This window comes from Osmerus mordax, chromosome 25, assembly GCF_038355195.1.
Source record: "Osmerus mordax isolate fOsmMor3 chromosome 25, fOsmMor3.pri, whole genome shotgun sequence".
Classification (NCBI taxonomy): Eukaryota; Metazoa; Chordata; class Actinopteri; order Osmeriformes; family Osmeridae; genus Osmerus; species Osmerus mordax.
Window position 1 is genome coordinate 8,042,400 of NC_090074.1, and position 13,970 is coordinate 8,056,369.

The 13,970-nt window shown below is 45.1% G+C and overlaps 2 protein-coding genes across 3 annotated transcripts; one reads left to right on the forward strand and one right to left on the reverse strand.

Moving 5' to 3' along the window:
• The first annotated feature begins 292 nt into the window (after positions 1-292).
• il12bb (interleukin 12B, b) lies at positions 293-4,565 on the forward strand. Of its 2 annotated transcripts, none has more exons than XM_067229240.1 (9): positions 293-388; positions 868-964; positions 1,106-1,375; positions 1,585-1,690; positions 2,224-2,390; positions 3,266-3,429; positions 3,757-3,872; positions 3,960-4,008; positions 4,251-4,565. In XM_067229240.1, the coding sequence occupies exons 2-8, from the start codon at positions 868-870 to the stop codon at positions 4,003-4,005; spliced, it is 966 nt and encodes a 321-aa protein (XP_067085341.1). In that variant the 5' UTR covers positions 293-388; the 3' UTR covers positions 4,006-4,008; positions 4,251-4,565. The 2 variants fall into 2 exon arrangements, with proteins under 2 accessions (XP_067085341.1, XP_067085342.1); XM_067229241.1 differs by having other exon boundaries at positions 3,823-3,872.
• Positions 4,566-9,341: 4,776 nt separating this feature from the next.
• ublcp1 (ubiquitin-like domain containing CTD phosphatase 1) lies at positions 9,342-13,779 on the reverse strand. The gene is made up of 11 exons (XM_067228845.1): positions 13,650-13,779; positions 12,830-13,027; positions 12,502-12,593; positions 12,171-12,256; positions 11,880-11,995; positions 11,617-11,715; positions 11,050-11,087; positions 10,606-10,704; positions 9,981-10,097; positions 9,614-9,741; positions 9,342-9,478 (listed from the first exon to the last, which is right to left on the reverse strand). Exons 2-11 carry the CDS (start codon positions 12,981-12,983, stop codon positions 9,451-9,453), a joined length of 957 nt encoding a protein of 318 aa, XP_067084946.1. The 5' UTR covers positions 12,984-13,027; positions 13,650-13,779; the 3' UTR covers positions 9,342-9,450.
• Between the last annotated feature and the right edge of the window lie 191 nt (positions 13,780-13,970).

The window sequence follows — 13,970 nt, forward strand, 5'->3', positions numbered from 1 at the left end:
GGTAGCGCTGCTAAAACCACACACCCACACACACACGCTCAGAGGCCTGGACTGGGGCTCGCAGTCCCCTGTTTTTGATTGTGGACCTGACCTCATTCCCACACAAACACACACAGTCTCAGCCTCTGCAAAAGAACCAGACACACAAGCACACACCACACACACACACTTCCCTTTGTGTGCCTGCTGGGCTTTTCCAAATTGAACTTCTCATGGTTGTTTGTCCTCCATAAATACAGGGATGCTGAGCAGAACAGCACAGAGCAGAAGAAGACTCACAGTGAGAACACACATAGCCAGCTATCACAGACACACAGAGAACCAGGACTGGGTCAGACCAGTGTGGATCCGTCTCTCCTCTCAGCCCAGCTCCACTCAGCCCATCAAGGTGAGTCACAGTCTCTACTGGCTCCAGCCTGATTCCACAACACGGTCAGTCTGATTCCAGAACCTGTTCAAAATAACAAGATAATTATAATAATAATAATAATTTTGTGAACTTGTTCAGAATTAAGCCTAATGACACGGGTGGACCATGATTGACACCCTGGGTTGCTGACCTGTGTAGACGAGGAGGGTCAAGAGTTGTTTAAATTTCGGTCAGACTGACCTTACTGGTGCTTCGGGCTCACAAACAATGTCAGTTTTGTGACTGTGTGGTTTTGGGAAGCGAGGCTTTACACATGGAAGTGTTTGGTTTGGTGTGTAGTTTGATCGGATTTGAGCGGATGTTCAAATATTGCATTGTGTATAGAATTTCTAAGTGTTGACACTGTATTTCCCTTTATGTTTGTGTGTGCGCTTGTGTGTGTTGTATATGTGTGTGTGTGTGTGTGTGTTATCTGTGTATATGTGTGTGTCTTCCAGATGGACAGGTATTCCCTGCTGTCTATGACTCTGTGTCTCCTGGTTTGCCATGTTTGTCCCAGCAGTCTGGAGGAAACCTATACACTAACGCCCAACGGTGACTAGTCTCTCTCTCTCTCTATCCCTCACTCTCTCTTTCTCTTTCACTCTCTATCCCTATCTCTCTCACTCTCTGTCTCTTTGTCTCTCTCTCTCCACTTTGTCTGGTTACTAACTTGTCTCTGTTGTGGGTCTCCAGTGTTGGTTCTGAGGGTGAACCTGTCATTGAAGACACAGAACCTGGTTCCTCTGTTGTGTGGCGAGGCTTACGAAGGCATGGAGGTGCGGTGGATGAAAAATGGAGCGTGGCTCAGCCAGGTTCCCAGGGAGAACATGGTAGAGGTTCTAGTGGAAGAGAGGAAGGGGGGGAACTTCACCTGCCACAACGCAGCAGGAGAGTACCTGAACCACACCCTGGTCCTGGTACAGGAGGGCGACAACATGAACACCATACTGGAACATTCTGATGGTACGGACTGTGTGTGTGCGTGTGTGTGTGCGTGGACGTGTGGGTTACATGCAGACAGACAGACAGACAGACTGTGTGTGTGCGTGTGTGTGTGCGTGGACATGTGTGGGTTACATGCAGACAGACAGACAGGCAGACAGAGAGAGAGACAGACAGCTGTTTTGACGCGCGACCTGTCACCATGGTAACGTCTGTGCGTGGTCTTCCAGAGTACATCCACTGCTGGGCCAACAACTACAGTGGGATGTTCCGTTGCTCCTGGAAACGACATGCCACGCGCAAGACAGCAACCGTATTCCTGCTCAGCGTAGAACGGTGAGTCCACGCGTAGCAGAGGTGGTTCAACGCCTCAATTTACATATCAGGCTCACAGAACCGTATATGATCCTGTACTGTAACTAACCCATTTAATAGCTAAACAGAGCTTATGATTACACTAAGCAGTTTGTTAACCTACTAAAGCTTACCAGTTGCACTGACCAGTTTATGAACCAACAAGACTTTACTAGTTGCACTAATCAGTTTATTAGTTGACTAGACCTTGCTAGTTGCAAGTTGTGAGCTTATCATACTAACAGGACATTGTGTCAGGAACTAAATGAATCAACAGCAAAATAAATTAAATGCTAATACAATTTTAAATGTTACTATGTGTTGTTTTACAAGATGTTCACTTAGCGCTAACCATTAAATGCCATTCGAACTGTGCACTTTGTTGATTAGGTGCAGTACTATCTGTATGTCTCTTTGGAATATTTATGCCTCTCCACATACTCTTTGTACATCATCACTGGTGCTGTCCTGTGTGTGAGTTCTGAGTGTGTGGCGCTGGTGCTCTGTCTCCTTAGGGGCGCCCGGGCGCAGGTGTGCAGCATGGACGGAGACGGGGTGAGCTGCATGGACAACGCGAGCTGCGCCTTCACTGAAGAGAGCCAACCCATCAGCCTCACCCTGCACATGCTCAGTCATCACAAGCTGGAGCACTACAGCAAGGTGTTCTTTCTACGGGATATAGGTAGGCATGCACGCTGTCACGCGCACACACTCATACGCACACCCATGCCCACACACACAAACACACACTCATACACACACAAACACTCATACACACAGATACACGCGCCCCCATACACACACACAGAGGCAGACATACACATTGTGCCTATTTCACCATTACCCTTCACACACAGCCAATAGCCTCAGCACATCGCCACGAGGACAGTGAATGAGGTGGATGGGATGGAGGGATGAGATGCCCTCTTCACCCCAAACCTCCTTCTCCTCTCCCCACTCTCCCGTCTCCTCTTCTCCTTCTCAACCCCTGGTCCTGACTCAAACGTCTGCTTCTTTTACTCCTATCCTCGTCTTATCTCAGCCCCTATTCATCTTCTTACAGGTTTTTACAATCACTAGGACCTGCTTTTCCAATACTTTTCTCTCTCACTGTTCATACAGTTCTCTTAACCAACTTGCAGCTCGGCACAGCAGTTATTTCCCCATCCAAAATGCACTAAAACTACCAAAACACTTAATACATGTCTCATATCAACTCATTCTTCCATAACACTAGCAAAGGTTGACACCCAACAAGCGCACTTTGTCACTCATAAAACATTGACCTAAAAAACAGGTAGCATGACATAATGTTATCTTTTGTAAAATCTCTTCACAAAGTGTGACGATTCGCTATCTCCGTCACCGAATACGTCCCCCCCCCCCCCCCTCAGTGGTGGTTGTGTCTGAGAGAGAAAATAAGTCATGTGATTCGAAAGATGTTGTCTATGAATGTATTTTGTGTCAAAGCAATGAAAAATGATCCACAGTTTAGCCAACATTGAAAAATCTAGCGATTGTAAAAATCTTATATTACCCCCCCCCCACCCCCCTCAGTGAGGCCTGACCAGGTGCCACTGACCCAGGCAGAGAACCAGCAGGATGTATTTGACTGGGACTATCCCTCCACCTGGGACACGCCCCGCTCCTTCTTCCCCCTGCTCTTCCAGGTCAAGGTGGTCCGCTACGTCAGCAGCTGTGACGCCACCGACCACTTCCTGGTAGGATACATCTCACCTACATCCACATTCTTACCACCTTGTCACCTCCTCTCCTTACCACCTTGTGACCTTATCTCCTTACCACCTTATCACCTCATCTCCTTAACGCTTTACCATCTCGTCATCTCATCTCCATATTTCCTTACTGCCCTCCCACCATATCACCATATCTCCTTACTGCCCTACCACCATAACACTGTATCTCCTTACTGCCTTTTACCTGTTATAAGTACTATGGAACTCTTTTACGTTTTTGGGGAAGAAGACACATTATATTTGTTGATTTAACTGTGTGTGTGTGTGTGTTTGTGTGTGTGTGTGTGTCAGACTAAAGAGACCAGTGCCACCAACTACACAGTTACCAGTCACAAAACGTACCGGTTCTGTGTGCAGGCACGAGACCCACTGACCAATGGACCCTGGAGCCAACTGGCCCAAATACAGTAAGCAGATCATGTTAACTCTCTCTCTCTCTCTAGGTCTCTCTCACACACACACTCACTATTTCTAACTTTGTCCTCCAAAACCAGAGTGAAGACCAAAAAAATGAAACAGGCAAAGCCACACCACCACTAACAGGTATGACTTTCTATCTGTTTTCAGTACTATAATTTACATTTATTCATTTATCAGATGCTTTTATCCAAGAGAGAGCTTTACAAAAGTGCATAGGTCACTGATCATAACAACGAGATAGCCCCAGACATTGCGGGTAGCCAAAACATGAAGCATACATTGTGAAAAAAACAAAATAAGTGCCAAAGGCCAGAACCATCAGTCTGTCCACTTGCTGTGAGTTTAATCCTCTTTCTCACTGACAGAGCTTGTCCCACACACATCATACCACTGCAGGACCAAACAGGAAGCACCAGCTTGTCTGCCGTGACCATAGGAACCACTGGTCGGTCCATAGGGATGCAGTTGTCTGATGTTACTACAGACAGCACCAGTCTGTCATGTTACCATATGAACCATTATTCTGTCTAGTGTCTCTGTAAGACTTAGGACAAGACTAAGTCCAAAGTTTTGTCCGTTTATAAGCTATAACAGCTATAGCCTTAGCTTGACTTTAAATTATTTATTATTTATTGATGAGGTCATCACAAAATTGAGTAATTAAAGCACTAGTAATGATATTCCACTCATTTCAACTGTACTTTATTGCTGATGGTATTCCATATTCTTATTAAATATAGAAAAGCAGCACGTACTCTTGTTATACTTCACTTGCCATGCTTCAGAATAGCCAGAATTATATACCATTCAGTTATACTGAAAGTATCACCTTACTGTCTCAAGCTAGCAGGTAGTGATCAGACTGCGAACTAGCTACTGGGTCACCAGCTGTGAACAGCTAGGATTTCATCCAATACTAAGAATTCAATTCAGTCCAGAGAATCTAGGGCCTCATTAATCAACCGTTCATACGCACTAATGTGTGCGTAAACCGTGCGTACGAATGGATCCACGCAAAAGTTGTGATTTATCATGACGACATTTCTTTGAAGTGTGCGTAAACCTAAGAATGGTCGTAGCTGAACAATTCCAAGTGGTGAAGGCAATTGCATCGTGAACACGGGAACTCTATGTATTGAAATCAATAATGAAAGCATTTCGCAAGGATTTCCATGAAATATTGAATTCATTAAATATTGTAATGATATAATTGAACACCATAAAGTGAGTTGTTAATATTGATGTAATGTAGTTTAATGTATGATCTAACAATAATATGCTCGTCGACCACTATATTTAGCACACGCTGCATTCCGTCAAGAGTGCATTTTTAGAGACAGGTATGACTTTTTTTGCACAAAGAAGTGAGTGGCTCATTAGCAGATATCGTTTCCCTACACCCATTTTAGTGGAATTATACCAGTATGATACTCCTATAATTGGGTGTGCTCAAGCCTTCGGCGAGAGCAAAACCTTTGTTCTCTCACATTTATATTTATTTATTATTGGGTGTGCTCAAGCGTTCGGCGAGAGCCCAACCTTTGTTCTCTCACATATATATTTATTTATTTTCGCCCCCCTAAGGATCAGTCAATATTTGGACTACATACACAACGGCGGTGTCAAAAGGTTCGTCTTGGTAGCGATTGCGTTGGTTGTATTTTTATTTACGTTCCGTTGCATGGTTTAAGTAGAAATTGCGTTTTTGTGGTGAAAAGTGAAGCTAACGGTGGCTAATTTGCTAGCCACAGTCACTGACGTTACTAACGTCACTACGTCACGAAAACACGCGTGACTACCTATAGCAGAACATTCGTTTCACATCTGTTAACTTGGGGGATAGCTAGGCTAACTATAGCTTTACTGCAAGGCAGCTGCAGGAACGCCACAAGCAAAGAGGCCAGGGTGATAACTATTTACTCATTTTACTTTGTGATGTGAAACACAATTATGAAATGTAATGTACAATATTAGCTGATATTATTAAGGAAGTAGGCCCACATCTACTTTTGGAAACGGTAGTCTACTATTTCACTGAAGCATTAGCATCATGACATTAGCCTCTGTTGCCTGGGCAACACATACTACAGTGGTCTATGATGCATCTGTTTTCAATCTTTAAAATAAACATTGCTCACAAATACATTTTCGTTGTAGGATTTATTATGACATTACATTACAAGTAAACGATTTGTGGGTGAAATTATCATTACCTGTGGTTTCAAACCAGTGTTGCTCACTGCAATGCTGTAGCCTACGCGAGACACTACAAAAACATCTACACAGCTGTAGGAAGTCAAACGGCGACAGAACATGTTCGGCACTCCCCTTGCTTAATCAAAAGTCTATCTAACTACTAACCTGAACTTCATTGCCACAAACGGCGACAGAACATGTTCGGCACTCCCCTTACTTAATCAAAAGTCTATCTAACTACTAACCTGAACTTCATTGCCACAGCCTAAACGTTGCCAATCTGTTCATGAAAATAATTAATTTCAGCCTAAACCGTACAACGGAACGTTAAATCCAATTCAACCAACGCAATCGCTACCAAGACGAACACAGCAGTAGTCTACTAGTACTGTACCGTAGTAGTACAATTTACCGGGGCAGCTTCTCCACACAGGGCTATATCTCATTTTGCGTTGTTACTGACAATGATCGCTACCAGTGAGCTTTTTATTAATGTCAAGCTTATTTACGTTTTGGGGGGCATATTTTCAGTTAGCAGATGGGACTGTCTGAATCGCGATTCCATCTTCTACTGCCGGGTAACGTCTTAGAATAATCTTCAGAGGGGGTTCTTTATTAATGAATGAATGCAATGAGTAGGCTACATGCCTGAAAATATCACGAGAAGGGAAAAACTTAAAATTACGTTTAAGTCATAGAGATTAGGTCCATTTTTACACCGGTCTGCCAAATTTATTCGTTTTGATTCAACGATGAGGCTGCCTCTTGCAGGGGAAATGAGAAGACATCTATTTCATTCTACACTTCACTCGTATTTTCAGTTGTAAATGAGCAGCAAAAAAAATGCTTTTAAATCTATTTAATCTTTATAAATAATAAGTATGCATTTTCATATAAAATATACAGAAATCAGTAAAAATGTCATTCAAAAACGGACCCCTGTGCAACCGACGCAAGCAAGCACACCCTACAATTTCCCCAGAAATTGTACCCTCTCTAGTTCCACTCGTATAATTCCACTAAAATGGAAAAGTTGATTCCACTAAAATGGACCAACTTGTCAAAGACAATCAAGGAGAACGAATGCCATTCCAGTGCACATTCAGATCCAGAAAAGTGCCCGTGGGCGCGAGGTTGCTGATCGGTCTGGCATCTCACAACCCTCCATCAGTCAAACGATGCCTGCTGTTTCAAACGCAATCATCAGTAAATCCGGTCAGTACATCAATTTCCCATACACGCCTGTGTACAGCTACGGCCTTTTTCGCACTTGATTTTAAATCAAACCACTTTTTTGTATTTCTGCCAATTAGCGCCTCTAAGAAGTATCTGGGTTAACAGCAATCGCTACCTTTTCTCAAACAATATTATTTTTTGGGGTGGTCAAAACGTCAAAGCACCGGTAAGTGTTTCGAATAAAATGTTGTGGTTACACTCAACCTACGACACCAAAACCTCCATTTCCAATTGGGAAAAAATATTTTTCTTTCCTTTCTTTCTACATTACCTATTTTAACTTGATAGCTACCTTTTTATTGGTGGTCATTCAACTAATTTAGATAATATGGGGCGTTTCGTATGCAAATACTTGTGTTTGTGCACGAGTTTATAGACTATAGAACAGATTAGATTTATCAAGGAAAATCTCCTAGAAGTGTGCGTACGCCGCTCCTAATGTTTGATATATTGCACCTTGAACTGTTCGTGGGAATATTCCAAACACAATTTCTACACGCTTGATAAATGAGGTCTCAGGTGGTTTGTGAAAGAAAAAAGGAAAAAAAGGAAAACAAGCATCATTGTTTTATTTTATTTACAGTCAGGATATGTGTACAACAGCCATCCGGTATCAGCTTGTTTCCCCAACACGATCAATCAAACAAACAGTCTTCCTCAAACATAAGCTGATCAGTGAAGTCTGTCCAGACCAGACCTAACACAGTCTCCATCCTCCCCTGGATATTAACTAGCTCCAGTGTCTGTGCTGCAACAAACTCCTGAAAAGCTCTGCAGCAACAACAACAAAAAACGACATGATGGTCAATAACAAATGAGTCAGTTTTCCAGGTGTGTGTTACCCAGGGGTATTTGCCACAGTGAACAGCGCGGTGTATGTAAACTATAGTACCTTAATTTTCACTATCAATTGAAAGCTGCGGACTTCTCTTCTACAAGGTCTCTGTCACCAGACAACAAAACAAGACTTTACAAGAGAACACAAAAGTCGTATTACAATAAATACTCCCTAGTTTCTAAATGATTCCTATCTAACACGGAAAACAGAACTGTCTGAGCACAGCTGCCCAACTCGTCCCATGACAAACCTCTGATCTGACAGTGACTGGACTGGAAACAGATTCCTGGAGAAGCTCCGGTTTCCACCTATCCAACCACTGTCAGATCCAAGGGTCACCTGGAGGAGATGTTTTCACAACAAACTATGCAGGAATACAGTCGATCAACTGAGTCAAGAACCCTTTTTAAATCAGGTAAATCAGACTTGGTTTGATGAATCAAAGCTTGGGACACCACAGTCGCTGAGATCGTGGACAAAAAAAAAGGTTGTGGTTACTATGGAGACGAGGAGCGCCGCAAATGAGTTAAGTGCTAGAGCGTCTTTAGCGTTGTCGTCGTACGACACCAGTCTCTCCCAAACATAAACTGACCCTTCAGAGCTGCTCTAGAACCCCTGCTGAGTGTTCTGTTACTGACCGGTCCACTGGGGGTTATTGCACTGAGATGGTCAGGCACTGCAGAGAGGTGGAGGAGAGGGGAGGGGGGGTGGTATCCACCTGGAGAAGTGTTCTGAATGGTCTTTCTGAGAACGTTCCATCTACAGTAACGACACATCATATTGAAACATGCTTGCTGTCCCGTCCCCCTCTCCTCCTCCTCCTCCAACTGTTTCCTCTCCCCCTTCCTACAGAATGGGTCAGTGCCCCTCTCTCTCTGTGGCCCAAACCGAAAGTACTTAACTAATCGCCCCCCCCCTCACATCACACCAACAGGTCCAGTTTGGTTTGGTCGGTTTCCCAATAGCCTGAGTGCAGATCATGTGTGTGCGTGTGTTCGGTAGGGGGTCAAGTGCATAACGACGTGTATAAACACTGTAACATCGGGGGGGGGGGGGGGATATACTGAGATATGCTTGGTTGCCATGGGCGGCAGGTGTCCAAAACAGAGGGAGGAGTCAGTCTGATGACATCACGCAGGCTGGCCCCATCCCCTGGGGGGGAGGGGGGAGGGGGGAGGAGGGGGGAGGGGGGAGGAGGGGGGGTGAAGGAGCGGAGGAGGGCTGCTGAGAGGGTGGAGGTGTCCTGTTCCATGTCCACAGAGGATGTCTGCTGCTCCCATCCAGTTCTCCTGCTTTCACTGGCTCTGCTTCTTAGACAGGTACCTAAGAACACACACATTTGGAAAGGGGGTAAGTTCTCACACACTCAGGCAGGTTAGGGTTAGGTGGCAGGCACGTGTGTGTGTGTGTGCATGTGTGAGTAATACCTATGTGTGTGCGCGTGTGTGTGTGCCTCACCTCTCCCAGTGTTTGTGGTTGAGGCCGGTGAAGGAGTCCAGCTTGGCTATCTCCCTCAGGTACTGGGACAGCTTGAACAACTCTCTGTCACTGTCTCTGTTCAGGTGGGCCTTCATGAACGGCCGAATCTGGACACAGCAACAAAATATGGCTCAGAGGACTACAAGTCCCAGGTCATACATGGCCGGGATGTAACACCAAATAATTAAAAATAGCACTGTTACAAAGATTCGTTGGATTTATAACCAGGATTGAGTTTAGTCATGTGAGTACTGACCATATGGAGTTAACTCCAAAAAAAAGGTTTTGCTGTGTAGCTACACTTCACTGTCGGGCTAGGTGAGGGGTTAAAGGTCGTCTTGCCTACCTTCAGCCCATTCTGTGGGTTCATGAGGAAATTTCTGCCAATGTCATCAAACATGATGGTGTTCTTCTTGTTGTAGAACTCTCTGTACTTCCCCCATATCACACCTAGCGGCTTCACCTGCAACACACACACACGCACGCACAACTTTATTTGTCCACGGAGGGTTTTGACATGTATACAAAATAGACAGACACAAACCTATAAAAGCCTACATCAAATCGACAGTTAGCCGAGGATGGCAACATCGTGAAACATCCATCACAACCATCACCATCACAGATCAACACCATCACTACTATCTACCCCCCTGAGATCACAAGAGTCAACACCATCACTGCTATCTACCCTCCTGGCCTGAACCGGGGAACCAGGTATGATCTGACACTCAAAGAGTGAAGAGGGTAGGGGCTGACTGAACCTTCTGAACCTGTAACCTGTCTGTTATACAGCTCAGGGACGTCTCTTTACTGGACACCTAGGGTTTTACTGCTGACTTTCACTATTTTGGAAAGAGATATTTTGACTTTGACAGTGAGATTGCCCATAACCAGCAGATTACATAAAATGTCAATACAAATTCAATACATGCATACATATTACACACACTTGTATGTGACACACACACCTCCACTACCCCTCTCTTGGGAGTGTGTACGGTGATCATAGCTGCACTGTCCAACATGAAGGTGATCTTGTAGTTAGGGTTGTCCGTCACTCCTAGCTCCTGTAGGACAGCGGAGAGAGAGAGAGAGAGAGAGAGAGAGAGAGAGAGAGAGGAGAGACAGACAGGGAGAGAAGAGATAGAGAGCTCAGTAGGGTTACAAGCTGAGGGAAGGTATATTGTCTGAAACACTGCCACCTTGTGGCCACATCATGGATCAAACCATCAGTGCTGTATTACAGCTGGTGGGTTAGGATGTTTGGTCTGGTGGTACGACCTGACCATTCTAGAATTCTGGAAATTATATGGAACTCTAGAAAATGTCCAGAACGATTTCAGAAATATAACTATCTCCACAGGGAGGGTGAGGAGTCCCTGGTAGAACAGCCTCACACGTAGATCACCAACCTTCATCTTAGCGTCTATCCACTTCATACTGGTGGCAGCTGCAAGGAAACAGACAACATATTACACAGCTTCTGGAATCCGTCAGTAAGCTAGTCAGTCAACTGGCCAATCAACAGTCAGTCAACCGGCCAATCAACAGTCAGTCAGCTCCCATTCTGGTGGGGTGCGGTTTATAGAAAATGTGGCTTAGGGCTGGGCGATATATCGAATATTAGCAGAGCTGCCAACTCTCACGGTTTCGCTGTGTGACACACGCATTTCAACCATTTCTCACGCCACACATTGTATATCTCAAGCTGAAAAGGCAACGCCAAACAAGTAGCCAAGCTAACGTTGTAAACAGTAACGGACGATTTGCTGGCCCTTGTGTTGCTTGTGTTTTAAGATCGACGTTCTTTTGTTTTTTTTTATATCGCCCAGCTCTAGTGAAGAGTGTGGTGAGGGTATGTGTAGAATGTGTGGTGTGTGTAAAGTGTGTTAGCGTAGTGTCTATGAGTGTGTGTTTTTTGTGAAGTGTGTGTAGTGTGTGTGGTGTGTGTGTAGCGTGTGTTCTGATTGGCTACGTACACCAGATTACGATGTCGTAGTCTTCATAAGCAGAGGTGAGGAACTCATGGAGGTACGGTCTCATCAGCTCCTGACCCGTCTCTGCACACGACTTGTGATCTGGAGACACACACACACTCAGATATACACCCACAGATACACACACACACACACACACACAGATATAGACACACTGCACTCAGATACACACTAGCTATCTCAAACACACATATACCCAGTCAGAGCATGCTAGCTCTCCTTCACTCACACACACACACACTGACCGAACAGTGTGTAGTCCACATCCAGTACCAGCAGTCTCTTGCCCTCTCTCGGAGGGTTCATCTCTTCCACCTTGTAGTCTTTGACCCTTCGGGCGATCTTGGCCAGGTTCTCTTCCCTGGAGACAGGAGGAACACACATTTCAAAGCCTCCGCTGAGTAAATACACTATAATAACATCCGTTAATGAATCACACCAGATACCATAGCAAAGGTGGCCCTGATAGACAGACATTATGATCCTTACGGACCTGGATGTAGAAGACCAGGACCAGGAGGGGCGGAGGGCCTCACCTGTTCTCCACCTCGATGACCTCCTCCTCTATGTCAAAGTCGTTGACCACCTCGTCGTTCTCCGGGGGCGGGGCTAACACCTCTTCCTTCACAGGAACAAAGAGGAGTGGGAGTGAAGCTACCGCCAGCTAACCTTTCACCTCAGTCCTGTGAGTGCGTGTGTCTATGTGCAGGAGAAAAAATAGGACCCTCCAGACTCCCGTCTCTGCTATTAATCATCAAAATCCTGGTGTATGTGTTCCGTTTGCCTGTCTCTCTGTGTGAGGGGGGGGGGGGGAGAGAGAGAGAGAGCGAGAGAGAGAGGGAGGGAGGGAGAAAGGGCAGGACCCACCAGACTCTCCTCTCTGCTTCCCATCATCATGATCTTGGTGTTGGGCTTCAACTTTAGAGAACCCAGCTTGATGTCATCCTCAGCTGGTTTCCCTGGGAGGGAGACACACAGATGTGGACCAGACCATGTTATCAGGCTGAACAGACAATATTGTCATTCACCGTATTGTATTTGTACACAGACAGTAGTGTTGTAGTGCAGGATAGCTTGTCATCCAGGTAGACAGGTAGCAGTAGCTGACAGACCTATTGATCCTGGAGCACACATACGAGACATGCAGCCATCATCTATGTGAGACAGATCTATAATGATCTCTCTGACCTCTCACCTTTGACCTTCAGCCCAAGAAGTTTCTGTCTCTCGGGCAGCACTCCCGTCAAGGACTTGATGGACTGTTTGAGATCCAGGACCGTGTCTTCTTCGGATAGGGTGCTGATAGAGTACTCCTGGCCGCCCCACTTAATGATCACGGACACTGACATACTGGGGACACACTCCTACAGTCGTTCATACACCGGGCACGCACCTGCAGCACAGGACCGCTTTAGGATGAGGGGACCGGGACAAAACCGTGCTATATAGCTAGCGTTACAGACGAGATGAGACACAGGCAGGCAATACGGGTGATTAAGTTTGACTGCAAACGTTAGAAGAAAATCTGTGTACGTATTTAACTCCAAGCGGGGTTATCATGTTTGGTTCGATTTTTTTGTTGGTTTACACAGCAAATATATTTATGCACGCAAACTGGCTAGCTAGACAGACCATTCATTCGCAGCTAGCTAGCTAACGATGGCTGCAAGTTCAACTCTGAGTTGATTTAGGGTGGAACAACATGAGCGAGCAAAATTGTAACTAACTCTACACAAAACAATGCAATGTCTATTACTACGTTTCATGCCATGTCACGCCGAGTCAACCATTAGATATTATTCAAGATAGTTATGTCCCTCATTCATTCGGTAATGCAATTCTGGCTAACGTTAGCTATGCAGCAAGCTCAAGGGCCTGCCTGACAACCTCAGTTTCATATCTAGCTAGCTGCTAGCCGCTAGTGTGTGTCTGGCAAACTGAACAGTTAGCTAGCTACACTACTACAGACAACTAGCTTTGTTAGAGCACACAAGGAAAACAGCAAAGATTCGTACCTAAAAATGACACTTGTTTATGAATGCTGTTAATTCTTAGATAGACGGAGTAGATACATAACCACTGAGATGGGTTCTTAATTAAAAGCCTTCTCTCGCTACTCTGCTTTCTATATAGTGCGTGGCTCTGTTACACTCTGCGGAGGTTCACGTTATTCTGCAGCTCTACCGGCTTGTTACCAAGCAAGCAAGCGCTGCCGTCGCAACTTCCTGTCGCTCTTGTGTTCGTTACCGCAACGTAACAGCAGGGGACTCCACACAGCATAACATGCATTTCAGATATATGGCTAGAATAATGTATTAAATTCATGACAATAACAT

Coding starts and splice junctions, on each gene's coding strand:
- il12bb (XM_067229240.1), top strand. CDS start 868: ATGGACAGGTATTCCCTGCTGTCTATGACTCTGTGTCTCCTGGTTTGC. Junction 965..1,105: donor CTATACACTAACGCCCAACG/GTGACTAGTCTC, acceptor GTGGGTCTCCAG/TGTTGGTTCTGAGGGTGAAC. Junction 3,430..3,756: donor ACGCCACCGACCACTTCCTG/GTAGGATACATC, acceptor TGTGTGTGTCAG/ACTAAAGAGACCAGTGCCAC.
- ublcp1 (XM_067228845.1), bottom strand. CDS start 12,983: ATGTCAGTGTCCGTGATCATTAAGTGGGGCGGCCAGGAGTACTCTATC. Junction 12,257..12,501: donor GAAGCAGAGAGGAGAGTCTG/GTGGGTCCTGCC, acceptor GTTCCTGTGAAG/GAAGAGGTGTTAGCCCCGCC. Junction 10,098..10,605: donor CCAAGAGAGGGGTAGTGGAG/GTGTGTGTGTCA, acceptor TGTGTGTTGCAG/GTGAAGCCGCTAGGTGTGAT.